This window comes from Serinus canaria, chromosome 11 (genome assembly GCF_022539315.1).
Source record: "Serinus canaria isolate serCan28SL12 chromosome 11, serCan2020, whole genome shotgun sequence".
NCBI lineage: Eukaryota > Metazoa > Chordata > Aves > Passeriformes > Fringillidae > Serinus > Serinus canaria.
Window position 1 is genome coordinate 14,337,938 of NC_066325.1, and position 27,820 is coordinate 14,365,757.

The 27,820-nt window shown below is 49.0% G+C and overlaps 2 protein-coding genes across 6 annotated transcripts in view; both read right to left on the reverse strand.

Annotated features, from left to right (window-relative positions):
* NLRC5 (NLR family CARD domain containing 5) overlaps window positions 1–15,513 on the reverse strand; it is a 34,035-nt gene extending 18,522 nt beyond the window's left edge. For 3 of the 5 annotated variants that reach the window (XM_030227669.2, XM_050978766.1, XM_030227667.2), the window contains exons 1-18: window positions 15,346–15,513; window positions 14,932–15,105; window positions 12,981–13,130; window positions 11,816–12,116; window positions 10,419–10,481; window positions 9,213–9,278; window positions 7,032–8,781; window positions 6,571–6,654; window positions 6,154–6,237; window positions 5,994–6,077; window positions 4,418–4,507; window positions 3,485–3,535; window positions 3,076–3,141; window positions 2,761–2,844; window positions 2,349–2,432; window positions 2,122–2,211; window positions 1,201–1,266; window positions 53–130 (exon numbers count right to left, since the gene is read on the reverse strand). In XM_030227669.2, coding sequence (XP_030083529.2) covers window positions 53–130; window positions 1,201–1,266; window positions 2,122–2,211; window positions 2,349–2,432; window positions 2,761–2,844; window positions 3,076–3,141; window positions 3,485–3,535; window positions 4,418–4,507; window positions 5,994–6,077; window positions 6,154–6,237; window positions 6,571–6,654; window positions 7,032–8,781; window positions 9,213–9,278; window positions 10,419–10,481; window positions 11,816–12,116; window positions 12,981–13,007 — 3,068 coding nt within the window. In that variant the 5' untranslated portion in view covers window positions 13,008–13,130; window positions 14,932–15,105; window positions 15,346–15,513. Of the gene's footprint in view, window positions 1–52; window positions 131–1,200; window positions 1,267–2,121; window positions 2,212–2,348; window positions 2,433–2,760; window positions 2,845–3,075; window positions 3,142–3,484; window positions 3,536–4,417; window positions 4,508–5,993; window positions 6,078–6,153; window positions 6,238–6,570; window positions 6,655–7,031; window positions 8,782–9,212; window positions 9,279–10,418; window positions 10,482–11,815; window positions 12,117–12,980; window positions 13,131–14,931; window positions 15,196–15,345 lie in introns of all 5 variants that reach the window. The other 2 variants (XM_030227668.2, XM_050978764.1) reach the window with 2 other exon arrangements.
* A 2,117-nt stretch (window positions 15,514–17,630) lies between these two features.
* CETP (cholesteryl ester transfer protein) lies at window positions 17,631–25,860 on the reverse strand. The gene is made up of 16 exons (XM_018914868.3): window positions 25,629–25,860; window positions 24,542–24,656; window positions 23,653–23,787; window positions 23,135–23,205; window positions 22,620–22,707; window positions 22,457–22,526; window positions 22,115–22,175; window positions 21,426–21,517; window positions 21,007–21,186; window positions 20,551–20,601; window positions 20,044–20,211; window positions 18,626–18,693; window positions 18,463–18,505; window positions 18,305–18,374; window positions 17,890–17,975; window positions 17,631–17,795 (listed from the first exon to the last, which is right to left on the reverse strand). Exons 1-16 carry the CDS (start codon window positions 25,837–25,839, stop codon window positions 17,721–17,723), a joined length of 1,584 nt encoding a protein of 527 aa, XP_018770413.1. The 5' UTR covers window positions 25,840–25,860; the 3' UTR covers window positions 17,631–17,720.
* Between the last annotated feature and the right edge of the window lie 1,960 nt (window positions 25,861–27,820).

Consider the following 27,820-nt stretch of genomic DNA (forward strand, 5'->3'; position numbering starts at 1 on the left):
CAGGACCCAGAGATGGGACATGCATGGACACAATGAAAACTGGCCAGGGTACCTGATTTTTTGGGAGGTGGCTGGTGTCTGGCTTTCCTCCCCATGCTGTTGGTCATCAGTAGAGAACACAGGCTCTTCCCTAAGTGAGCACAAAAGCAGACAAAGGTGAAACTCTTCTGCTTTAGCAGTTTGGCAGATCCCTGGGGCCACCCTGGCTCCAGCCTGTATCTTGCCAATTGCAACTCTCCTTTTCTACCCAAATATCTGAGCATGCAGGCAACTGGAGAAAAGGGGAAAGAGATATTTCTATCTAAGCTTGATGGAGAATTCAGCTTTTGCTGAATTTAGCTTTTGCCTAAATAAGTTTGTGAAGAGCCTGTACAAAAATCTGACTATTCATAATTAAATGGAACTGTCTATGACTAACTAAACTGTAACACTGTTACTAAAAGCTACAATTATAAACAGTAAAACTATAACTAAATCTGACTATTCATAACTAAATGGAAATGCAAAACCTAAAATACCAGAGTTTGAAATGCCACCTGGTGCCTTAAAGGAGCCCACAGACTGCCTGTCTCAGGCTGTCACTCTCTCTCAAGCACAAGCACCAAGCTGTGCTTGTAAGTGTGCTGCTGTTTCTCTCTGGCTAAGAGGTGGAATTCCATGGAAAATGCTATTTTACAGTGAGCTCAGTCCACAGACAACAAGGGTATAAAAAGTGAACCTGAAATTCTAGGACCAAGAGGAAACCATTTCTTGGTTAAAACCTTCAGGTTGAGCTGCTTTAACCATAATTTTTTAAGGGGAAAAATTAAACTCCAAACATCTCAAGATTTAGGAGCACCATGATCCAGAATGCACAGTGTTCTGAACTGCAGGGATCTGTGAATCTTTTCAGAATTTGGTATGGCATTCACTTGTTTTTTTACCCTCACAATGATCAGATAGCATGGGTGTCATTAAACAGCCAGCTCTGCTTAGGATGCTGTGGGATGAAACGTGCTCTAGAGACAGAAAACACTACAAAAGGCAGTGACAACTTTTCAAGAGGCTGAGAAAGCCAGGAGACAGCTCCACATTTAGATTTGGGGGTGGGGGTGGGAGGCAGGAACTGCTGTGGAGTGGAGTGTTACCCTTGGTACCTAGGCAGGATGCAGGAACTAAACAGGATGCTGAGATAACACCATTTGTGCACACACAGCCTACCTAGGAGGAAGGGAAGCAAACCCCCAGTCTTCTCTAAACCTCAGGATTGCAGTGTCAGGACAAAGGCTGTGAAGAAGAGAAGTAATCCATCAGTGTCATGGTTTGGTTATTTACAGGACTTCATGTTTGGTTTTGTTCTGTAAAACTCTGGTGACACCAATCACTTGTGCTTAAAACACTCCCAAAGCAAGAAGAAATCATCTCCATCAGTTTTAAACTCTGGTTGGATGGAATTATGCAATATCTGGTGATCCAGTTCTCTGAATCACTAGACAAAGCACAGACAAAATTGCTGTACTCGAGCCTGTTCTCAAGTGAAAGTAACAGAGGAGAAAGAGCTTCCAGTTCTGCTCCAGGAGGTGTCACCAGATCTCACAGTCTGCAGAGATCCTGTCTCCAAAACTTCCCAAGGCTGGGAGCAGGGAAGCATTTTAAAACACCCCATGCATGAAAGGACAGCCAGGTTTGCAAGGACTCAGATTGTGGTTGATGGCCTGTTGCCACCTTATTGCAAAAGCTCCAAACCTTCTCAGTGACTTCTCACGGGCAGCTCCTCACAGCACTGACTTCTCCTCACAGCACAGCCAACAAACTCCAGCTCTCCTCGGGAGGAGCTAACCCACTCTGTTATTGCACTCATCTGTGGCCTGTTAAGGGCAGCCCTGCTCCTAATCCTTGGTAATCAGTACAGCTGCAACTCCTCAGGGCTGAGATTGCCTTCTGTCACTGTTCTCTTCCCTTCCATCCCCCACCATGGCCCTGGTGCAATCAGCTCCCAGCAATGTCACCAGGGGCAGTGACCACCTTGGGACATGCTCTTCACCCAGCCCACGCCTGAGGTGACCCAACAAAAGCCTCAGCATGCAACTCCCAGGCTTGGACACCGGGATTTACCCCAGGCATGGTTCCAGACCCACATACCTGACCTGCACCTCCATCACCTTCTGGCAGGTATTTACTGACTTCAGCAGGCTGCACATGCCAGGGACAGAGAGGTGGTTTTGACTGAGACTGAGAAAGGAAGAGGCAATTAGCTGGTCCCTGAAATCCCTCAGGATGCCCTGTGAAGCAGCTGCCAGTGCTGTGCATGCTTGGAGCCATTTCCCTTCAGAAGAGGGCAGGCTGGCTTTGTACAAGGCAACACTTACTTCAGCTGCTTGGAAATCGATATACAGGGGAGGCTTTCCAGCAGACAGCTGCAGCCTTCATCTCCCAGCTTGTTGCCTGATAAACTGAAGCATTTTCCAGTTAGTGGGGACTGATTGGAACAGCAAAAACAAAGCCCTCAAAACCTGCTTGCTTTCCCTTTCCTACAGTCCCTTGCCAGGACTGTTCTTCTGTCTCAGATCAATCTTCCCTGCTTGTTTCTGCATCAATCAACTTCAGACAAAAACTTTTAGCCTTTGGCCAGCATGATTCATGTTTTAGACCCAAACCATCTTTAGAAAATCTATGATCTTTAAGGCCCTTTCCAACCCAAACCAGTGTGTGATCCTGTGATCCCCTGCTCCCACACCACCTGCCTACAGCCACTCAAGAGGAAGGAAAGGAGGCACTCACTCCACTTCAGAGAGACAGGGACAGCTCTGGAGAATGGCCACAATCATCTTGGCATGTTGGGAAAGCAGCCTGTGATCCTGCAAGCTGTGAACAGGAAGGTTTGGTGAGCAGTGAGGGGATGGGGGTGCCCCTGGCTGGGCTGGACAGGATTTCTGTTGTCAGTTTTATTTACTGATTCAGGTTTATTTCAAGCTTTTCCACATGTGGAAATATCCTCTGTCCTTAAGGATGAACACATCTGCTTCTCTGGCCCTTCTATAGCACCTGCCATCTGCAAATCACATGCACCAGCAGGACTCTTATATCTACTCTTACCATAAATTCACATGTCTAGCTGGAATTATGTGTTCCTTATTCTCTTCCAGCTTCCAATCCGGAGATCTGCAAACAAGCAAAACATTTGGTTTTTAATATGCTTTCATGAACTATCTGACAGCTTGGGTCCCAGTGAATATTTCCCAGCAGAAACCACCAGGTCTGTGTTCTGTGTCTTTCAGCAGTTTTGCAATAGAACCATGGCACCTCAAGCTTACCCAGGCTCTGAGGAGCTGCTTTTGTGGAACTGGCTGTGGGGGTGTGTGCACACCCAGCTGGTTTTGGTTACATTTCCCATTGCTCAGGCAGATGAAGGGCAGTGGGCACCAGCTGGGCTGGCATTGTGGTTTATGGTGACACTTCAATCAGCACAACTGAACACAGAGAAACCACAAGTGCAATGTCTCACCTTTGAGCTCTCCCAGACGTGCCAGAAAAATAAATAACCATGGTGTCCCCCCTGAAAAAGAGATCCAGGGCAGTATTAGGGAAGAGCTGGAAGGATGCCATTTGTTTAGCAGAGGTGTTTGGTAAGGACCAAAGCTGTTGCCTGGATGCTGAGGAGAGCCTTGCCATCTCACTGGCCCAGCCAGGCAGCAGCCACGTGCTCAGAGGGCACAGGACACTCCACTCAGTGCCAAGGGACACCTCTGAGCTGGGGCTGCAGTGCACATGAGACAGTCACACACTGAAAAAGATTGGGCCAGGACTTTTTTCAGGATTTTTTTTCTTTTTTTTTTTTGCAAGACCAGAACTTTGTTGGAAAGAGATTCAGTAGGAACTCCCTTCCAGCAAGAAAAATGAGAAAAAGCCATATGCAATTTGAGTTACACCAGAGATTACTTTGGCCTGCTAAACTTAGAACATAAGACAACCACAAGAGCCAGAATGATTTAAAAAATCTACCCCTTTGTCATCCCAAACACACGAAAACCCCAAACCCTGTAGTTTAAAGGAGTGCAGAGCTAGAGCTAAATTCACACATTTTCACTAAACTTAGCTGACTGATAGCAAATGTATGCTAGTTAGTAAAGAATTTCCTTTCTGATATATTGCAGAGCTTAGTTTAAATTTTAAGAGTTTAAATTCCGTTATACAACAAGAATTTCACACCCTGCCAATGGCTTTATAGACCAAGGATAAAAAGTCCTATTAAAATACAAAGAGGAAGTACATGGTATGATGAATTCACATTTTGTTTCCAATAGAAAAGAAAAAAGGAGTTAAATTGCTTTTTGTTCAGTTCAATTAGCCAACAGTTAAGCTGAAAAAATGTCCATTCAAAGTCAGCATCTAAAGAGACAACCTACTTGCTTTTGTGAGAGCTCCCTTGTATTGATACCTGGCACAGAGTTCAGTAACATTTCGACACACGATGCCTTCCTTTGCCAAACTGAGAACAGCATTCAAGGAAAGATGGTTGTTGCTCAGGCTGTGAACATGAGGGAAAACAGAAGCTCAGCTGCTGGACCCCACAGCATGTTCTTTGGTTATACAAATGCCCTCTGCTCCTTTCCCCAAACATCCTGAAGCACACCATCTTTTAATAAGGACATTTCTCAAAAACTGCTGGAATTTCCATCTAGGACTCAACAAAAGCATTATCAGATTGTTATCAGTTCTTTCTCTGCAAGCTGTAGCTCCCATGAATTTAGAATCAGAGACAACTCTTCCATGTGCAGCAGAATGATCACTAGCCAGTTTGGGGTTAGGTAGTGGAGGTAGTTCACACCTTCATGAGTCTGATCCACAGTGCAGTTCAGCTCCCACTACAGCAAATCCAATTTAATTATGGCTTATTAAAGCAGGGAGGCCTGAACACAATCCTCCAGCCTCTGAGGGTTTCTTCTTTAATTGCACATTTGTTCTGTTTCATTACTTGTTGGACCTCATTAGATGTGAAACACAAGATCTTGCTGCTACAAATCCTCAGTTTGTTCTCAGGGCCACGGGGCACCACTCCTGGGAGCCTGGAAAGAGCCATCCCTGGGAACAGCACTGTGTGTGTACTGGAGATGGGTGAGGGAATGGGGATTATAAATGACACTGTTTTCCTGCCTTTTCTGCTCCCTGGGGCAGGCTGGCATTCCCTACAAGCTTTTTTCCAGCGTGCCCAGGAAAGCAAGAGCAGCAAGTACATTGCTCCTTTCCTCCCTCCTTCTGCCATGCTTTTATACACTTCTGACCACACTGAAAAGCCAAGTGATTAATTCCTGGGAGGGATCCACCAGTGACTGCAGGTATTTTGGGTTCAGCTGCTTGCACTTGAGGGTGTGTGGAAGACCTTTAAAGGCAGAGTCTGTCCCTTTCAGCTGGGGTGGGCGGGTAGTGCTCTGACTCCATGGCTTTGTGGCTATCCCTGTCCTCTCACACCAACTACAGTCAGAGTCCAGCACTCACAGCAGCTCTGCTGCTGCTTCAACTGCCCCTGGCAGCTCTTCAGAGGCTTTAAATCCCTTCAGCCAGGCTGGTTCTCTCCACCTAAAAAGCTGCAGATCCATGCTGGGAATTTTGCTGACAGTCTGTCCCTCTCAGCCAGCTCTGGACGGCCACAGGAGCTTTAGAAGGAGCAGCACAGGAGAAAAGGGCTGTGGAAAGGCTGGGAAGACTCTGATGGAGCCATCCTCCCTAAATCACAGTGAGATACCTCAACCTGAACCTCACCAAGGGGAAGAGAAGAGGAGCCAAGCTAAGCATTGAGCTGAGCACATGCCCTGTAATTCCTGGAGAGGGGTCAGTGGTGCCAGGACTCCCTTGGGATGATTTTAAAAGAATTAGAAAAGAACTGTGAGCCTACCTCAGACTGAGTCCAGCACAGCCCTGCTGACACTTAAACATCTGTGCCTCAGCTTGGTGCCCCACATCTCTGTGCAATGCCTGGCTTCACAGTAGCCAAGGTTTAAGCCATTTTTACTCACTCTACTTTCTTCAGCTTTTCCATTTTGGAAAACAGGTCCATCACCCTCTTCACTTCTGGATCCCGTATCCGATTGCCCTGCAAGCTGCACAGGATTCATCCCCATTAGTATCCCAAGGAAGGAATGGTTGATTTGCTGGTCATTGACACAGCACACTCACTTTATTTCCTCAAGCTGGAGGCACTGGGATGCAGCCTGGACCAAGTCAGTCATCCCCTCAGCTGTGATGCTCCCACCTGTCAGCCTGGAAAGGGAAAGGATCACTCAAACCAAGAAAAGGGAGGATTAGAATCCTCTGCAGCACGTGGCAAGCCTGTCTCAGACCCTTGCCTGCACCAGACACAGAGGCAGCAGCCTGGCTCTGCCACCTGAACCAGCTGCATACTCCTTTTCCAGCAGGGCAACACAACACTGCTCTTGGTGCCAGCATAAAGCAAGGGCCACACGTGTCTGTGCTGCTCTGTGTGGCACTGTTACCCTCACACCCTGCACAGAACAGATCAGCCTGGGGTGAGCCAAAGTCACTGAGTAGAGGACAGACAGGAAGGGAGAAGAGGTGCTACAAGCAAAGACTTACTCTAATTTCTTCAGGCTCCCCATTCCTTGTAAGCCCTTTGAAAGAGCAGCAGCAAAGTCATCACCACATCTCCTGCTACGAAAGCTAAAATGTGAAGAAAAGGGGAAAAAGACAAACACACCAAAAGCTGATATTCTCATTTGCTTGCAGGATTCACCCTTCCTTCATGTTGAAAAGAAATGGCTATCATCTTCCCTCTTATCTACTGCATTAACTACCCTGTTGTTCACCTTAATCAAAATGGACAAACAAACACAAATATAGCCACAATGGATTTATCACCTTATTATCCTTCAATCACTCATAAATTCATGATTTCATACACTTCTGTGGTACTGAAGTTATGCTGTTCAGATCAAGTTTTCTCACATCATCTCTCTTTCTGTTCTAGAACAAACTTGAGGTTTGACCTTCCAATCCCTTCTCCCCACCCAGCAGCTCACAGCACTCACTGTGTTTACCTCAAGTGTTCCACATTTTCACAGCCAGCCAGGACCTCCAAACATTCAGTGTCCACCAGACATCCTGCAAAATCCAAGCAAATCAAATCCTGGCCCGAGTTTATGACAAAAACCAAAGCCGACATGTCCAGCGTTGTCAGTCTGAAGTTTTTAAACTCATACTTGAAATTCAGCAGGCTCCCAATGTGCTGGGCTACCTCAAGGTTTTGTGTCTCGAAGGTGCAGTGGCAGAGCTCAAGGACTTTAGGCCCTGACAGATGAGTGGCTGCCTGTTTCTTGAGAGACTGCAGGATCACATCCTGCTTTTCCTGCACCCAAGCTTCATCTTGCTCTGCCAGCAGCATGAGGAATGTCCTGCACTCCCTTGACGACAAGCCCGAGAGAAATATGTGAAAACTCTCCATAAACTCAGTCTTTGTCTCATTCTTTAAAGTCCACTTTGACTTCAAGAAGAACTTCTTCTTCAGGTAGTTCTTGTCCACCCTCCTACTCACCATGAGGCACAGTGCTGCAAAAAACTCCTGCAAGCTCAAGTGCACAAAGGCATAGCCAGCCTCTGGGCAAGTGCCACTCGTCTTCACCTCAAAGACAGTCAGCAATCCATGCAAGGAAGCAAATTCCTTCACGTCCTCAGGAATATCATGGACATAAAATACAAGTTTCTTCTCTTCCAGGCCTCTCAGTGCAAGGTCAAACAGACCCAAAATGGCCTTTCTGTTACAGTTCACCTGAGTCTCCTCATCACCTGCACAGTCTCCTTGCTGCTTGTTCAGGAAGATGAGAAACATTTTGATATAAAACTGTGTCATAGTCTGAGGAAGCTCCACGCTCATCTGGTGTTTGAGGAACAGATACTCCAAGCAGATGCACACAATGTTACACAGAGCAGGGATGAGGCACATGCTGAGGAGTTTGGTGTTGTTCTTCACGTGAGCAATAGCTCGTTCTCTGAATGAATGCTGACAAAAATAGTGGCTAACATATTCCTCAACCTTTTTATGGTCAAATCCCCCAATTTCTGCCAACACACTTACTGTGTATAATAAGAAGTCAGGCAGCCTCTTAGGGCGGCTGGTGACCAACACTGTGCAACCAGGCAGGAGGTTCCCATGACAGAGGTCTGCAAAGAGCTGGGATATGGACAGAGGGCAGGTAAGAGCTGGGCCTCTCCTAGAGGAGGATGGCACGTCCATGTTATCTGCAAACTCATCCAGCCCATCAAAGATGATCAGTGTCTGCTGGGCATTCTCCAGGAGGCCCTGGAACACGGCGTCAGGGCTGTCCTCTGGCTGAAGGAACATGTCAAACAAAAGCTCCTTCAGGGTCAATTTCCTCTTTAACAAATTCAGCTGCCGAAACTCAAACAGGAAAGTGAAGAGAAACTGAGGTAGGACACCTTCTGCCCACTTCTGACAAATCCTGTGCATTAGCCTGGTCTTGCCTATACCTGGTTTCCCAAACAAAAAGATCACTTTGGTCGTGTGCGCCGGGGCCTCGCTGCACAGCAGATCTGACACTTTCACAGCTGTATCTGCACATTCTTCTGCCTCAGGAGCACCTGCCAGGCCCTCTGGGGGTTTCTCTGTTCTCTCTTTTAAGCGAGGGGCTTTGCTCTGATGAATGACAACGTTGACAAAGGTTTGGTTGAAAGGCAGTGGCTGTGTTTGCTCCTGTGCTTCTGCTGCTCTCCTGCTCCCGTATCTCTGGCGGATGGAATTGATGAGGAGATGCCTGTACTTCACACATGCATCTAAGAAGAACACAACAGAGGGGGTATGAGGGTGAAAAAGTTAGTTGTGAGACATGACATATCCAAAATACTACCACTTATAGACAGAAAAACAATGACCCTGATCAGAGATTGCTGGGTAGAAATGACAAACTTTGAGCTCCCGAAAATAACACACAACTCTTCCTAATTTTTCACAGGGGCCAAAGAAGAACATTCAGGAAAAGGGTGAGACAGCTTTATATGGAAACTAAGTCTTACTATCTCTAAGATATTATAAGAGAATTAGGTATCTGTGCATTATGCATATTATTCCCTGTTCACCAGCTCCCTTGTCACCCATGCTGGCCTCTTAACACTGGAAGCTGATTTCCTGGCTGTTTCTGCAGGGATGTTAAATAGGTCCTTTCCTCAGAGAGAAGCCCAGCACAGCTTCTGGAACATCCACATACCCAGTCGTCGCTGTTTGGCATCTTTGTCACTCCCAGAGCTGCTGCAACGGCGAGGGCGAGCAGAGCCTGGAAATGGAAGGGTCAGAACCACATCAAAAGAAGATTTTGAATGGCAGCATGTTAAAGCTGGGCAAGACTCTCCAGCAAAGCATCTGGGGAGCTGAAGAGAAAAAACTGGACAGACAAAACTATTGTAAACTCAGGCTGAGATTACAGAATTGCTTCTTCTGAGCTGGGCCACAAGCACCTCACTGGTGAGTCTTTTTGCAGGCTGGATGAGGCACCTGCCTTGCTTAGAACAGAGGAACTGCTTTGATGTCCTGGGGAACATGGCAGGGAATATCTGTGACTGGGGAATACAGGGCCCACAGATTCCCAGGGCTGTTTGTGGTGGTTCAGTTCCCGTTTTCTCATGGTGGACTGCCAGATGGAAAGAATGGACAGAGCTAAGAGAGGCACGTGTCTTTCTTAATTGGTCTTTGTAACTTTCAGCACTATTTTCAAATTTCCATTCCACCAGCAACTGGCGAGATGGACTCACTAGGACACACAGCAGCTGGCAGCAGTCTGAATGCAGAACAAAGGTCACTTTTTTCTTCTCTTTTTCAACATCTTAAACCTGCACATGACACACAGGACAGTCATGTGACATCTGCAGTGCTGTGACTCAGAAGTCTCTGAGCATAAAGCAGAGGCAAAAGTGTCTCTTCGTGACCTGCACCAGCTGGGAAAGTCTCGGTTCCAAATGCACCCCTGAAGAAAACACCACTATCTGCTCACTTGAGCTCCTATTCTGATAACTCTGGAGTGGTTTCTGCTTGATCAACACCTGAATAGTTTTTCTGCTCTTCCTTTAAAAGCCAAACCAACTTCTTCCACCTCCCAACGAGCTGACCACAGTATAAGTGCAAAAAGCATGGGTTTTGTCGAGTGGGTGGGAGATTCCTGCAGAGAAACTAAAAGGTGTGAGTTCCTTAGCAGGGGGCCAGCAAAGCTTTTCTGAAATTCAGGGAGAGAAAACAAAATCAGGGGAGATTCTCGTGCAAAGCACCAAGAACAGAACAATGAAATGTCGAGTTGCAGTGGCTTCTCCACACCTTGCCAGTGCTGAGGGTCAATACCTGGGACATTTGGAGCCCTGCCCAGGCCATGAGCAGAGAAGAAAAACTCCAAGAGCACAGTGCCCAGGGTCTGTGCCAGCCTTACCTCTTGGCACAGATGACTGGGCTCTCGTGTCTGTGCCTGATTCTTCTGTCTGGCTGAAGTTACCTAAAGGAGTTGAATGGGAAAGTAATTATGGTTAATATGAGGATTCTGCTCTTGAAATTTGGAGTGCAGCTGGCCAGAGACAAAGGACAAGCATTTTGCAACACAGACAGTGGCACAAACCAAGGCTCGGTATAAGGGATGCCAACATCCAGGTTCAAGAGTCTCCATCTGATCTTCTCCTTCCAGATTACTCTACAGTACAGTTAGTTTCACTTTCAAGGCAGAAAACCAACTTTACTCTCTGATACAAACAAACCCAGAGTATGGGTGGCTCTGGCTGACCTAAAACCACACTGTGGCCCAGAAGGGAAGCCCTACTTTCCCTGCAAAGAAGGGTTTTCTGTTAATAAACCACTGGCTGAGTTGGCAGCCCAGTCAAGGGCCTTTTCTGACTCACTGCATAGCTTAAAGCTGCCACAAAACCCCCTCAGCATTACCAGATGCAGTTCACCCTCAGAAGGATTAGTGATGCTCAGCTGTTATTACAAAAGTTAAAACCAGTATAAGCCAGCTCCTTAAGAGACAGCTTTTATGATATGTCACAGTACCAAAAGGCTGAAAACTATTTCAGCTTCAGTCCTGAGAGAAATCCTACACCAATCCACATTCCCTGATGGTTGTCTGGTCTTTGCCCCGTTCCATCTCAGCCAAAATAACTGCTGCTGCTGCTGCTGCTGCTGCTGCACTTGGTTACAAAGGTTGCATCCACCCAAGTGATGCAACCAACGAGAATTACCACAAGCAGAATGTGAAAGTACCATTGGGAAGGACACATTCTGTAAGACTTCCTGCAGAAGAATTAATCACTAGATAAAGCAACCCACTAAAGGAAAGGCACAGCTTATCTGGCCCCACAGGCCCTCACAAGGCAGAGGGTGTGCACACTCTGTGCAGTCTGCAAGATGACACACACTAATGGATCGTGGTCCCCAGGGATCACCTGCTTTTCTCTAAAGCCACTGCCTCTACTAACCAGGAATATGGAGAAGTGATTTTGTGTGGTAATTCTGTGAGTTCTGTGTTCCTTGCCTTTCTGGATCAGGAAAAATGTAAAAAAGAGATTGGAGTATTTCGTCCTTCAAATAAATCCATCCAAAAATTGCATCTCTGCTTTTTTGGAGGTGGGGGTGCACAATTTTTATTGCTTTTATCTGTTAATGTCAGGGGGGTTTTACCTGAAATTACATTTCTAAGCCAGAAGTTGTGCTTCCAAGAAAAACAAGGCCATGCAACTGAGGGCACTGGTGGTCCCACTGCCTAGAGTGGGTGATGGTGATAGGTGGCCAAGGCATTGGCTGTGTTTGGTCAGGGGAAACTGGCCTGACCTCTCTTACCTTCTCCTGCAGAGCTCATGAGCAGCACCTCCAGATCCAGGGGCAGGTCATACTCCATGCAGACAGACTGTGCAAAGTGCTTCCAGGCAGCAGGACCAGCCTGCTCCAGCAGGTCGAGGAGCACTGAGGTTTTTTCCCTGGGGCTGGTGGTGGTGGCCAGGCTGCTGAGGGCTGCCTCGGGCACCAAGCGCCGGGCAGTGCAGAGCAGCCACTCGGGGCACTGGGTGAGGAACTCCACCAGCTGGGGACGGGCCCTGGCTACAGCTGCTGCCAGGTCCAGGTCATCGTGCTGAAATGGGGGCTGGAGGGATCACACAAAGGGCAGCAGTGGGCACAGGAGCAAGAGATGTTCACCCACACAGCCCTGCGTGGCTTGATCTGCTTTTCTACCCCTTGGCCTAACCTAGAATTTCTTACCTTTACTTCTGAGTTTAGAGTAGAGATCTGAGCCCAATCATGAGGGTGCAAGGATGGCAGCCCTTGTCTGCCATCACAGTGCCTGACAGCAGGACTGTGAAGGACAGGGGCAATCCATGGGAGACTCTGGCACCAGCCAGGGAGAAGCTGTTGGCATCTATATTGCTGCAGTGGCCATCTGCCAAATATAACATCCCAGGCATCTCTCACAAGCACCAGGACCTCGGGGAGGTCAGGGATGTTTTTGTTATTGCTCAAGAGTGGTCACACAGTGGCAAGGTTTTCTGCTTCTCATAAATCCTACCAACAAATAGGTTGGGGATGCACAAGGAGCTGGGAGGGAACACAGCCAGGACAGCTGACTTCACCTGGCCATATGGCATCATGCTCAGAACATAAAGCTGGGGTAAGAAGGAGGAAGGGAGGGAGTTAGAGTGATGATGTTTGTCTCCCAGATCACCATTACATGTGATAGAACCCTGCTTTCCTGGAGATGGCAGAACACCTGCTTGCCCATGAGAAGCTGGGACTGAATTCCTTATTTTCTTTCCTTGTGTGTGCAGCTTTTGCTTTACTTGTTCAGCTGTACCTCAGTTCACAAGTTTGTGCAAGACCCCCCTGCACAAAGAGCTCAAGCAACTGCTCTTGCTGCTCATTTTGTGGGGATGAACTACCCATTTCTGCTTTGGTGACAACGCCACCTCCATTCCCTCTTCCTTCCCACAAAGCCACACACATGATCTCCTACCTGCATGGTTGTGTAATCAGTCTCCATAAAGGTGTCAAGTGCAAAGGTGGCTTCTCCTCCATATTCTGACAGAGAATTGATCTGCTGGAGGCAGTCTCAGAACACAGACACACCCCAACACATGGGACATGCCTCACTTGGTACAGATGCCTGGGAAAAACAACAACAGAGCTTGGTGTAGACATGCCAGGCCATGGAAATTACGTGGGTCACAAATCTAGGAGCTCTGCCTTTGATCCAAGGCTCAGCTCTGATGATTTTTGTCTCTTCTCACTCAAACCAGCAGCGACCACAAAGTTTTGACATTTGAGGATTCACTCCTGGTCTCATGAAAATGCAGGACTGAGCCTTGTGCCCTAGGATGCAAGTGAAAACAGCTCTAGAGGAATACTTTGTGGGAATCACAGCTTTCCTGGTGTCACTGCCTGATTTGACTGGGCTATGCCACCCTGCTGCTGTCAGCCCCTCTGTGGAAGCTGATGCAGAAGCAGCAGCATCTTGCTCAAGTCAGGCAGTCAATTGCACCAGAAAAACTGTGAAAAGCTGATCCTCTGAGACTGCACAGCTCTCACAAAAGAGTGTCAAGTGAAGGGGGGTGAAAAAGCTGCCAGTGCCAGCTCTTCACCTCTCAGCAGAAAGGTGAAGGGAAATTTCAGCCTGCTCTGCACCTGGCAGTAGTTGGTGTCCAGCCACCTCTCCCACAGGGAAAGGGAAGAGGAAAGCAGTCACCATCCAATCAACAGACAACAACAGACTTAATAAAGCCATACTAAATGCATACATAAATGAAAAAAATCAGCACTGAATGCCAATGAAGACTGAAAGCCATTCAGGCAAAGAGCAGACTCACACATGTCAATGAAAGACTCATATTCAAGATGAAAGCAACAGTGAAATGTTGAATGAAAGCTCAGCCACACTGCACAGCTCCTGTACTACTGCTCTGCTCAAGAATGTTACCTTCAATAAAATACCTCTGATCCCAAAATGAAGCACAAAAACTTCCCAAGAAAAGCCAGGAAACTTTTGAGCCTCGATCCTTACCCTTCAAATGCAAAACCATCTTTAACAAACTTTGCAGAACTTGGCCTCCTCAACTTGGCATTTGCACTGCTCCCAGCCACAAAAAAAATTAAACTGAAATGTGAAACTCCCTGTTGCAAATCTACCAACTTCTTGCCTGCTCTGAGGGCACAGAGCACTTATCAGAAGCCCAGAAACAGAGTACCAGCACCAAAACCAGTGTGGGGGTCACCAAACAACAAAGCTGGAGGACAATATCCACTGCCTTGATTTCCCCATGTGCTAACTCACCACTGTCCCCAGGCACAAAGCCCTTCCTGCCTTTAGGGACCTAACGAACAAAAGAATGAGCAAAAATGAAAGTAAAACCATCTGGGAATTCCCCAACTGAAATGTATCTGCAGTAAAAACAGAGAAATTAGCAAAAATCTCAAAATCTATAGCTAGGTGATAATTTAGGTAAAGCATTTGAGGAGTAGTCCAAAGAAATGGCACCCAGGGCAAGCAACAATAGTTGCTGGAGTTAACAGTTAGTGGGGTAAATTCTGACTTGGTTTTGCTGAAGGCACTTCCAATGGGAATATTTCTATTCACATGCATAAATCCTATTATTCTGGTACATGGAGAAATATTTAATTACCTCTTCCATTATACATAAGAGGAAAAAACAAGCTGCTTTTCCTTTGGAATAAAGACAAGGTTTAAGTGACAATGTAGCAGATGAGAATGATTAAATAAAAGATCCCATGTCTAGATAGAGCTGTGTGTGCAGAGATCTTCAGATCTAATCGGATGGGCTGCAACAATGAAACGTTACATTAATATTTCTCTTAAGGCCGGGAAGCTGCATTGGAAAACCAGACGGAGCCTGCAGCCGAGTCCCAGAGAAGGCAAGATGGCACACTGTGCTGTGCCATAATTCACTTACCAGAGAAAAGAAACACCCAGATCCAGCAACACCCATGTCTCCGGACAGCAACACTGCCCTGAGCATGGCGCAGCCAGTGGGGGAAGCTCTGCAGAACCGGGGCTGGATGGAGGCGGCCTCGGGGACACCTGCCAGGCTCTGCCGCACTTTGTCACCTCCTGGCCCACCTTGTTCCTGGAATCACATGCCACCAGCTCGGCTGAAGTTCGGACTCCAAGACCTTGGAAGTTTTTGCCAGCGTTCACATCCCGCTCTCTATCCCAGCTTTTCGCACAAGACATGAACATCTCAGGGCAGGGGAGCAGAGCCAGACCTCCAGCCCCAGCCCTCGTGGGGTTCCCAGCACGACGCCTCCTCGCCCCGTCCCTCCCCGGGATGCCCAGCGCGATGTCCCCGCTCCCCCGGAGCGCTCACCTGGCCCCGCTGCGTCCCCGCGGGAAGCCCGGGACAGCGGCAGCAGCCCGGGACAGCCCGGGACAGCCCGGGACAGCGGCAGGAGCCCGGGACAGCCCGGGACAGCGGCCGTGCCCGGGACAGCGGCGGCGCTCGAAAGCGAAAGCGGCGGCGGCGGCAGCGGAGCGGCTCTGCCGGGAAAGCACGTGGGGCTGGGGAGCCGGGCTGGGGAGGGGAGCGGCCCCCGGATGGAGGAGAGGCATTCCCTGGGAGGCAGCGGAGGCTTTACTCCTCCCTCTTGGAATCATTTCGTTTGGATCTCTAAAAGAAAAGACCTCTCACATCAGCGAGTTCAATATCTGAGCGCTGCTGTGTTCCCCGCTGAGCCGGGTACCCAGGTGCCGCACCCGCGCACCTTTTGCACAGCGCCGGGGATGAGGATTTCACCTCTACCCTGGGCAGTCTGTTCCCCCTTCTGGTGAAGGCATTTTCCCTGACAGCCAACCTAAATCTCGCCTGCTGTAACTTGAGGCAGTTTGCTCTTGTTCTGTCACTTGCTACCTGGGAGAAGAGACAGACAGAGCCCCAGCTGGCCCCACCCTCCTTTCAGGGACTTGTAGAGTGCCAAGGTTATCCCCGAGCCTCTTTTTCTCCAGCTGAATCCTCCCAATTCCATCAGCTGCTCCTCATCAAACTTCTGCTCCAGACCCTTCCCCAGCTCCCCTGCCCTCCTCTGTCCCCCTGGAAGGGCAGCCCAGGCATGTCCTCACTGAGCAGCCCCAGTGGGACCTGGCACCTCCACGGCAGAAAAAGGGGGCTTTTCTCCTGCCTTTTCCTTTTTATTATTGCTCACCTCTCCTGTGGGATGTCATTTACGGGCTGTGGCTTGATGGAAGCCGGGTCAGAGTGAGAGAGTCCTCAGCAGACATTGCTGTGCAGGGAGTGAAAATGTCACACTGAGCACCTCCTGCCTTAGAGCAGGAGGGAACATGGACAAGCCCTTGGCTGGTACTGAAACAGCTGGCAGAGGCACTGATGGGAGCAGGGTGAGAAGGGAGGTAGAAAACCCCAGGGTTTCTTCCAGGGCACAGTCAGTCACAGCACAGCATCACTCCCTTTGTGTCCCTCAGCTCCTGCTCTCTCAGGGTTGGGTCTGTGTGACAGACCTGTGACAGTTGGGTCACAGGATACACTGCTGTCTCAGGGACACAGCTGGCTCACACCTTCCTTGGCTGCCATGGAGCCCATGAGGCCCCTCCAGACTCCTCCCCACCAGCCTGAGCACCAGGACCACTGAAGAGATGACAACCCAGCAGGCACCCAGAGCAAGGCAGGGCCTCTGGTGCTGTGGGTGAGACAGAAGCAGGTCAGAGGGACCTGGCTTATATCCATGGTAATGCAGAGGGAGCAACCACCATGCCCAAGGAGCTCAGGAAATTGAGCCCATCCTGCTACCAGCCTCTTTGTGGGAAAAAGTTTAATGCTTTTATACTGCTCTGTGGTGGAAGAGAGCATCATCTCTACCTTTGGTAATGTGATCACCTTTACATGTGTTGGATTTATCACCCAAGATCTCCTCCAAGTGAAAAGACTCAAAAAAAAAAAAAAAAAAAAGGCATGAACTGGTACAGGAAAATAACTGAGCCACTTGAGATAAATTATTGCACTGTAGTAGGAAGGAAAAGGAACTTGATGCTCGACTAGACACTTAAACTTTCTCTTATAATCTCTTTCATTTCCTTATCATTTCCAATGCTTTTTTCATCTTTGCTGTCACTGTCTCAACAACATGGCCATTATCAGTTTGGAGCTCTCCACAGAACCATCAGGGTCTCTAAAGAAATTACCCTGGGCACAAGGTCTCTGTTATTGTGCTGCACTGCAAATTCACACCCCATATCCTCTTTTCAGCCATATCCAGGTCTTTTAGCATTACTGGTGCTAAGCTTGTTTGGAGTTTGGTAATATCATTTGACTTGCTGGATTCTGTCAAAATCAGGAGGCTCGTGGTAGAAGTAAAACCCAGGATGAGAATGAAAGGTGCTGTATTTCCAAAATGTAACAACAGAGATGCCAAAAGGTGGCAAAACCCATTTCTGCTGCCTCCTGAGACTGCTAACCAAAGCTGTGCACTTTAAGAGCCCAGCCCTGACTCCTAAGAACAAAAGCCCTTTAAGGATCCTGAAAAAATAGCGTGGATTGAGGTGCAGACTTCAAAATCTTTGCAGAAAACAGGCTCCATGGAAGCACAGTTGCACAGAGCCTAGAGCATTTCTCAGGAAAAGGAAATAAAATTCAACCAAGAGTGATTTAAAGCAGCTCATCTTTTAATTGGTCCAGACACAATTTTTCTGGTTGTACACAAGTTCCTGTGCTCTTCTGTGAAGGGATGAGCTCTACAAACCTTTCTCAAGAAAATTAAGAAGCAAATGACTTGGGAAGCCAAAGTCAAGCTGTACAATTACATATCCCTAAAAAGTGGGGAGAGAACAGAAAATATTATTTTAGTTCTTGCCACAGTCCCAAAAGGGCTTTGAGAGCTGGGTAGTTCTGAGTTCTGCTTACCTTTCTGGTAATGATCTCAGGATTTATGATATCAAAGAGATCAAGCCTTTTGCTGTTCAGCAGTGAAGTCAGAGCTGATCCAATGCCTGTGGAATCAGCAAACCCACCCAGTTACAGGGATGTCCATCCTGGCTTGCTGCCTGTTGCCAAAAGCTAATTGTGCCTCAATGTCCCACAACCTTCAGCCTGACAGAAAACTCACTTTTCCTTTCTCCCAGCCTTTTACATGGGGTTCCTCAAGTGCATCCAGCAGAAATTTCAAACATATTTCAACAGAATTTCAAACCACAAATGTGGTTTTCCCCCCTTCCCAATTATCAGTGGTATTGGTGTATTTTTTCAGTGTTCAGGTTTAGGAGATCTGATGTCAGACAATTTATGGGGCAGGCTGGCACTTCCCCAAATGAAAACTCACTTGAAGTTACTTCTGGAATGCCAGCAACCAAGATCATATTCTGCAGGAAGCTTTGTATGGATGGGTCCTCCTGAAAACCAGAAAATTCATACAAAAATGCTTTAAAAGACATTGTTTAGCCTCAAATGGTTTAGAGAATACTTTTTTTTAGGACTTACCCCACTTGGATCAGCTGTGCATTTAAACACTTTAATCACTACACTGAAGGGAAGGGGGGAAAGAAGGGGAAGAAAAGTCACTAAGTGCTGCAGAGATCCTCTTTTTGTGCTGCTTTTAAACAGGGGCAAAAAGAGGCAACTCTCAAGAGAGCACAGTACCAACCTCGAGTCCACAGGCTGCAAAATGAGTTTCTTGTCTGCATAGGTAGCTTGGATGGTGGCTGTGATTTCCTGCAGAGACAAGAACAGCAGCGTTCAGGCATAGCCTTATAGCAAGGAGCTGCATTTGGATATTTTGGGTTGCTTTCTAGGAGACAGAGTTCAACATCCTTTTGGCTTTACCTCCAGGCATTGCTAGAGAAGGCCAGCACTTTCCTTCTCCACTTGCATGCAATAAACTCCCCCCTCATGCCCACAGCCTCAGTCTCTGGAACTGCAGGCTGGCTCATCCACTGGACTTTTGCTATTTTGTAAATCCTGCACAAGGATGGAACTGGCTTTGGAGGGTGCTGTTTCCCAGTGACATCCATCTCAACATCTGACTGGATGTAGAGAGCACAGCCTCAGGGCTGCCACAGGTAATCAATCCAGTGCAAACCAAATTTAAAAAAGAAAGCAATTTCTGAATTCTGGCCACTTAGGCTCATTGTCTTGCTGTTGTCTGCACGTGAACATTCATTTAAGAGGAACATTTTGTGATGCAGTTGCAGATCACAACCAGGGTTTCAGCAGTCCAGGATCTCATCCTAGGAGCCACAATTCTGGGGATCACCTCTAGTCCAGTGCTTCTGCAATCCTTGAAATGTATTTCAAGATAGCATTTGGGGCATAAGAAACAGCCATGCATATTTCCTCTAACACCCTGCTGACATGGGATACTTGCTGAGAGAATTATTCTCAGCTGTGGTTACACCTGTAAAATTGAGTGTGCCCAACCCTCAGGCAGGGGTTTGTGCTGGTTCTGTGTCTGTCTCAGCCCAGAGCTACAAGACTGGACAAACACACTGCTTTCCTGTGATGTTAACCAGGACAGGGAACCTGTTGGCATTTCTTTTTTGTTCTTCCTTAGATTCACTCTTTGGGGTGAAACACAGTGTAATCAGGACCCTTCACATAGAGAAAAAGGTTATATTTTGAGTTTCACATTCTTCAGAGCTCCATGTCCTTTTCTGACACACCTATACTCTTAGTGTGGACCTGAGCTAGAATTTGGGTACAAGGAGAGTTCAGAATAAATACATTCCCCTGGTGCTTTCATTCTCTCCTAAAACATCTCAGTGGCACTACCCTGTGTCAGAGAAATGTTAATGGGGACTCCTCAGAGCTTTCTGCTGCTTTCACCACCTTGCACACTGATAGTGGGCTGGCCTAGCTGAGGGGGCATTGAGCCAACATCACCATTTCCAGCCTCAGGGGTCCAAGGAACACATGGGAGTGTCAAAAGAAACTGATTTGCCTTCTCCACCTGCCGTGGGTTAGCCACCCACCCTTGCCAAAGGGCTTCCTGCACACCAGGGATGGTCCTGACTTGGGACAGAGCCTGTCCCAAGGTCTTCACAGCCAGGAGGTGCCAGAACTGACCTTCTCCATGTACAGGGCCACCAGGGGTTCTTCTCCTGCCAGGAGGATGCTGACCTCCACTGCCACCGAGGACCTCACCATTGTCCCTTCAGGCTGAAAGGAAATCTGGGGCTGGCTGAGACTCCACACCTTGGCCACAGAGTCATTGTAGGAGGTGCCTTGGAAAATCTGATTGAGTAAGGAGCAGAAGTTGAGTCAGGCTTTTTCCATACCAATTTCATGCCAACTTGTCACACAGCTGCATTCCTTTTGCAGTCCCCAATTCCTCCTCCTGTTCACACAAGCCCAATAACTCAGCCAGGTTTTAGGGAAACTGTGCCAGCATGGAAGATGGAGAAATCCTCCTTGCAAAGCACAACTGCTTCCCCATCAGCCCTTCTTTTTCTCCGTCTGGCCCACCCAAGACTCAGCTTGCAAAGGGAAGGACCCAAGTTGTTACAATGCGACAGAATCTATTTGAAATGTCTTCATTTGGCATGCAATGCTTCCAAAAGGACAAAAAGTTACCATCTGCACTGCCTTCCTCTGCACTTCTGTGTCTTCCATCTCAAACAGCTCCTTCAGAAACAAACCAGAAACAGATTGTGAATAGACAAAAGGTTGTGGTTGTTCCTGGTGCAGGCTGGACAGGCCAGAGCACTGAGGTGGGGGCTGTGCCCAGGGCAGGTCATGGCTGAGCTCCCCCAGCTCCCACCCTTTTTTCCATCCCAGTGATCCCCCAGAAAATCACATCCCTCTACAATTCAGCAGACAAGTTTCCTGTCAGCTGCTGTTATCCCTCCAAGGAATAACTGCCCTCCTGATAAGAGGGCACCAATTCCAGGACCACATGAAGGGAACTGACTGTAGATTTCCACCTTCTGCAGAAACCAGCTCTCACCAAAACACAGGATTTAGAGAATTGTTCACTTTCTCCCCAAAATATGATGTATGGGGTAAGGAGGGCACCCCTCTGGGACTGACCTGGAGTTTCTCCCCCGTGAGGTTCAGCACCAGCTGCCCATCCAGGAAGGCTGCAGCAGCCAGGGAGCTGAGGCTGTGCTCGGCCAGCCAGAAGTAGAGCATCCGGGACTCGGTCAGCAGGGATGGGGAGAAAACAGAGTCACTGAGCATGCTGGAGTTGTTCTTGTACAGCACAGTGCCCTGGGAAGGAAAACAAGGGGGTTGGCCCCAACAAGCAGCAGGGAGATGGGAGAAAAGCCAACACCTGCATTTCCATGGCAAGGCAAAGGCCTGGCAGGACACAGCAGGGAGCAGGTTGGCATCAGCCCAGCTGCAGTGCCCCAGCATGGCACAGCCCCACAGAACCAGCCCCTCCAAGCCCTCCAGAGCACAGCATGGCCAGAAAACCTTTGGTGTCTGAGCTGCCTGGGGTACTTTACCCTGTGGTGGGATTCTATGTATGTTGCTTTTATGACAGGATCTGATGCGAGGGAGATGTCGACAGCGATGTCCTTGTCCCGGACAAAATTGGCTGCAGGAAAAAACACAAAACACCTGTTTCCCACCAGAAACAGGACCTTAACAGGGCTTGTGGCAGTCACTTTTAGGGCTTGGTGCAGGTGGTGACAGGGATGTTATGAAGGAACACAAAGGTGGCACAAGGTTTCCCACTCCTTTGGGTGCTAGCACTGATCCTGCTACAGCTCCCTGACTCTGTTTCTTCCCTAGGAAATTGGGATAATTATGCTCAGTTTTGCATTGCACTCCTTTTCCCTGATATTTGGGAGTGGAAAATCTCCAGATGGTGTACAGCCTCATGCTTAATACTGCAGTACATGCTCCTGTTCTAGCTAACGTTGGTCCTGCAGCGTCCTGCACAGCTGATCAGTACATACTGAAGAGAAATTCTTTATTAATTGATATGTCCTTGAATCTGTGTAATCATCCTAAAAGATCCACCTGATGCAGAAAAATCCAAACATAGCATTACTAAGGTTTATTTTGCTGCTGTCTGAGGGCTTGGGATCCCATACGCATTTTTGAAGGACATTTTTGATGGATGTGGCTACCACTCAAACATTAAAAGTTGCACATAAAAAAAGAAAGCAAAAAAACCAAGAATGTATACCTGCTAAATCAATTATAAAACTTGTCAGCGTCTGAGCAACAGCATTTATTTCCTTGCACACCTACATGAGGAAAAGAAGGGGGAAAAATTAGGGGAAAGGGTAGGATTTTGCACTGTAGAGCAGAGCTGAGCCTCATTGAGGTCTGGGGGCTGTTGGTCAGAGTCCCTAGATAGCCTCAGGGTCAGCAACAGCTCTTACTTTGCTCAAGCTGCTTTTTTATTGTGGATTCAATTTATTTGTCTCATTTTTCATGAGCACTAACATGTCACTGCTACTGTCTTGTGGGCAAGAAAAGTGTGTGGCATACACAGAGCTCCCCTCAGTCCACAGGCTGACCTTACCTCCCTCTTGAGGACAAGCTTCAGCGTGAAGGAGATGAAATCTGTGAAGAGCTGCTTCAGCCAGCCAGGTCTGTGCAAGACAGGGAGCACAGAGAGGTCTGCACATTTGGGTGGGTGGCATTTGGGGACAATAAATCTCAGTGTTGAAAGGGGTCAGACTCACTGCTTGTCTCCTTGGAGGTGAAGTGTGAGTTTGTGGAAAGTCAGGTAGCAATCTGAAGCATCAGGAGCCACTTGGTCCTTTTGGCACACTGCATGGGATGAAAGGAAAAAGAAAAAAACCCAAAAATAGCTGGTTTGTTACTGAGAGGAGAAGGCAGAGTGCACTTTGCAGACAGTGCAGGCCTGGAGCTGGAGCAGGACATCACTGCAGAGGGCCAGCCAGGGCTCCCCACATCTCCCAGAGGATGCTTCCAAAAGATTCCAGACCCTGCCAGGTGGGGCAGGTGGGGCTGCATTGCACCTGGATGGTTTCTGCTCACAGCTCCAGCTGAGCTGGTCTGCCAGGCACCCTTCTGCATCTGGATACCTGCCAGCTGCCCCAGCTCCTGCCAGCAGAGACTCAGCTGTCCCCTGACATGACCCAGGAGAGCCTGGACAGTACATGCAACCCACAAACCAGACCGGGGAGGGAATTTATTCATATTGCAAAATGTTTGGGTATTGCAGCATACTTACTCAGATTGATATTTAGCTGGAGATCAATGGAAGAATCAATTTCAAAATCAACTGAATGAAAAAGCTGCAAGCTGTAATGGCAGAAGAGGGAACATTTAGGAACCTGAGCCAGGAGCAGCTTCTCCCTGACAGATGTGGATTTTATAACATCTCTCACATGTGTCCTTGCACTGCAATGGGCCAACCCCCAGCACACCCCAGCCCATCTCAGACACTCTGGTTTAAATCATTACAAACTCCTGCCTCAGTAGGCACTTAGGAGCATTAACCCTCCCTTTTTTATCCACTCAGAGTTTACAGAGCAACACAGCAGAGAGACTCAGTCAACTCCTGTGCTTTGGCCATCTGGTCTTGTCATGCACGGTGAGGACAGAGAGGCAGAAAGCAAGAGGGGGCTGAGAATCAATGCAGCCATGGCCAGAGATACTGAGGAGAGCAGCCCCACTTGTGCTTTGCTACAGTCCCAGGGGCAGCAGCAGGGCTGGGAGGGGAGCTGGGCAGCTCCAGCCCCTACTCACAACCAGGCCCCGGCGTAGCCGTAGGTCAGGGTCCCTTTGAACAAGGCTGTCACGTTTCTAATGGAGATGTGGATGGCACTGTCCTCCTTGAGCTCCACCTCACTCCTCTCGATGGACAAGTCATTGACCTGGATGCTGGAAAAGACAGACACAGAGCTTGTCCCAGCCCAGAGATGTTTGCTGGGATTGTTTTGGGTTTGCTCCTGAGGAATGGGATCTCTGAGGGACCCTTGCCAGTGCCAGACTCTGGAGTTTTTGCAAATCCCAGGGCCAGGTACAAGGACAGTGACAGTGATGCTTGTGCTTCAGCCTTGGTGCACTGTGCAATATTTGGATACAAGGTTTTGGAATGATTTAAACAGGAAACGTGGAACAATGCAACCCTGCTTTATTGCAGTGCTCTGTGCAGCTGTGGTCATGGCAGGAGGTCTGTTCTGTGAGTACACCACTGGATTTGTGGTCCCCAAATAAAAGTGAGTAACACAGCCTGCTTTGTCACAAAGCACAGCCAAGTGACATTCTGCTGACAGGGGTGGCTCTGGCAGCCCTGGATGAGTACCCTCTGCCTCTCAATGTGCCTTGGGCACCATCTGTCATTGGTGGCCACAGGTGCCCCAACCCACAGGGACATTACTCCCATCCCCATTGTCAGAAATGAGCTCTGCACGCTGCCTTCCCACTCCACTGAAAAAATAAATAACTCTCAAATAACACATTAGCAGCCTAAACCTTAACATGCAAACTCTCTGTGAGGCTTATATCCAAAACTGTGTCTGCCCCAGTCCAGAGCTTTGCTTTCACCAGGAACCGCTGGATCAGAGCTGCCTCCAAGGGCAGTTTCTGGTCCCCTGTGTGCCCCATCCCCTGGCACAGACACACAGGTACTCACTCGCTGAGCCCATAGGCCACCCTGCCGAGGAGCCTCATGGACCTCTCCCCGGTGATGTTTGGGAACTGGGCGTTTCTGAAGGCTGCCTGGATGACCTGGGCTGTTTCCCGGTTCACTGTCGTGGAAGAAAAGGGCAGAGATGTCAAACTGCAATCTGTCCTGGCTGCAAAGCCAGACCTGCCCTCTGGATTAGAGCACTACAGAAGGCTTTAATCCGAGGCATTTGCGTTGGACTCAGGAAGCGCTAGAAGTAGTTTCAGAGTAAATTTAAAAAATTAAAATCCCTAACTGTGACAGCGGATGGCAGCAAGGGACAGCAGTGTGTGTGGCTCGATGGCCACCAGTGGGAGCTGCCCCAGGGAGTCGTGGCCAGCTTTCACACACCTCAGGAGCAGATTTTGGAAAGGGCAAGGCTGTGCTCATCCCTACACCACACAAGCTGCTGACTTTACCCCAGCGCTTTGCTTTGTTTCTGCTTACTTGTATTGCAGTCAGCTCTGGGGTCTACAAAGAAAAAATTCTGAAGAGGTTTCAGAAGAGCCCATTTCCCTAATGCTTCACAGCCTATTCCAGCCTCAGCCTCAAGCACATGCTCGTACAGGATTTTCCCTTCCAGAAATACCCTCTGTTAGTTCAGCCCAGCATGAACACATCTTTCTCTGCATGTACCACTCTTGGACAGGACAGGACAGAGATGCTCCCACCCTCACAGAAGAATTAAGTTCTTCCCCCTCCTGCAAAGCTCCCAAATCCTTCCAAATAAGCCCACGGCAGGTGAGAACCTGTTTCCCCCCTTCTGCATACCAACCCCAAGAGATGAGATTGCAATGAGGAGAGAAATCAAGCACACATTTGTTCAAGCTCTTTCATCACACCAAGCCCCAAAGGAACAGCACTAAATCTCGTGGCTGAGAAGAGAGGGGATGAGAACAGTTTTCAAGCTCCTTTGCCTGTTCATGCTTTAACCCATGCTCCAGGCAGATGTTTACAGGAGAGGCAGAGAGGCAAGGACCCCCCTCACTGGGCTGATCTCTCACAGATTCCTGGCAGAGCTGGGGCAAAGCCAGCCCCAGGAGCAGGCACTTACACAGCAATGCCGCGGGCTTGGTCATCCTGCAGACGATCCCCGTGCCTCGGTAGGGAAAGGGCCCAAACTCGCAGGCTGCTGCTGCGTGGACAAGCCCTAGCAGGATGCTGAAGGTCCCCAGCACCATCCTGTCAGCCCAGCACATCCTCAGCCAGAGCAGAGAGAGCTGAGAGACCAAGTGATTCTTGACGGAGGCAGAGGCTGCTTTCATACCCCCAGCAGAGCCCACTTGAAGCAGGACATGACCTGCTTCCTCCACTTATCAAACTCATCACACATTTCCTAATCTTCCTATAGTTTCCTTAACACCAGGCATGTTGCACTCTGCCTTCCTCCCTCAGCAGGAGTCTGGGCTGCAGGGCTTGCTGCTCCTGCCAAGACTGCTTTAACCCAGGACATGGACACACCAGGGCGGGTGAAAAAGCTGGAGGGGGATGGAGAGTGGAGGAGGATAAAGTCAAGGGAGCAGCCTCACTGCTGTGTCAAGCCACTTCATCATTTTTTCTTCATGCAGAAATATTCCTTATATTGTATTCCTGCAGCAATTCCCCAGTAAAGCCCTGTTTGAAAGGTGCCTACTTCATTCACTGCTCCTGCTTCCACTGATTTTATACACACTGGGGGGAAACTGAGGCACACTCCTGGGATGGGGGAGTTTCTTGCTACCACAGGGTGAACCCACATCTCCCACAGCCCTGGGAAGCTCCATGAGCTGGGATACTTTTTGCCTCCTGTCTGGGGTGGTGAGCAGTCTGATTTGCCCCCATGCCTCTGAGGCAGAGCTTTCCATGCATCCAGACTCTGAGCTGCTGTTTGGGGAACATCAGAGACCCAGGCTGGCATCCACTCCTTGGGCACACCTGCCCTGTGTGCCACTGTCCTCCTGCACCTCTGCTGGGGCCCCTCCCAACCCCAAAACAACCCCCAGAACAAAACAGAGGGGGTGATTTCAGAAAGGAGGCTCACGACAGCTCCCCTGAACCTCTTTGCCAGAAAAGGCTGAGGGAGAAGGACAGGTGAGAACTTGGCAGCGCTGCAGGGGCAGCCTCAATGCCCTGAGCGAGGCGAGGTGCCAGCCTCCCTCCTCTCCCGGGCAGATGCCTCATCCTCCCTGGGCAGGGGGAGCACATTTCCTGCGGGGTCCCTGCTGTCCAGCAGCCCCCACCCTGCCGTGCTGTTTTCTTCCTGAGTTGAGAAAGTGAACGGCCTCGGGTACCCCGCGGGAGGCACTGCCGGTCACTGACCCCGAGGGAAGCCGAGCATCTGCAGCTTCCTCCAGGCTCCTCCAGAAGAGCAGCGTGGTGGCCGTGGACAGACTGCCTGCTGCCAGCCCAAAGTGCTTTATAAATGAGCAGCTAAGTGTTGGAAACACATGGTACAAAGGCAGCAGGTGCTTGAGAAGCAGAGCTCTCACAGGGCATCAGCTCAGCTGCCACAGCATCCCCGCTGCCCTGGCCAGGAGAGCTCTCCCCGGGCAGCTGCACAGAGCCTGGGCATGTTACACAAGGAGTGGAATTCAAGAGGATTTAACCATCTAACAGCTCTATTTTCTGTCCTCTCCGTTTAAGGGGTGTGGGCACAGTGGCCAATGCCTGGCATAAAGGGAACCCTGCAGGTCCCAGGAGGCCACAACCACTCCTTTGCCCAGGGCAGCAATTCACATCAGCATGGAGGAAAGGGAAAACTGGCACTTTGACACAGGGGAGTTTGTCACCAGGGTAGATAAAGGCACAAAGTCCAAGACCCCAGCCCCACTGTGCTGGTCCTGGTAGATACAGAACATTCCCAGCCCCCTTAGGGGCCAGCCCCCCTGCCCCAGCACGGCTGCAGAGTTTGCTGTCAGCAGGCAAGCAGAGCTCAGAGAAAAGGTGAACAGGGAACTGCTGGGCATTGACCTCCAGTGGGAACAGGAAGGCTGGAGCCTTTCTGCCTACAATAGCAAAAGCATGTGGAACACAGAGATGCTGTGAGCATCCTTGTCCTGGAGTAACCAGGCAGAGGCCAGGGCAGCAGGGACACCAGAGCCCACCCTCCTCCCAGTGCAAGGTCAGGCTAGGACAAGTCAGGTCAAATTTAAAAGCCTAAGGAAAAGTTAATTTTGGCTAGCAGGAGGCAGGGCAGGCTTTAAACCCCAAAGAAAAGTTAAACATCCAAGCTGCAAAGGGGATGCTGGAAGATGTTTTGATAACTAC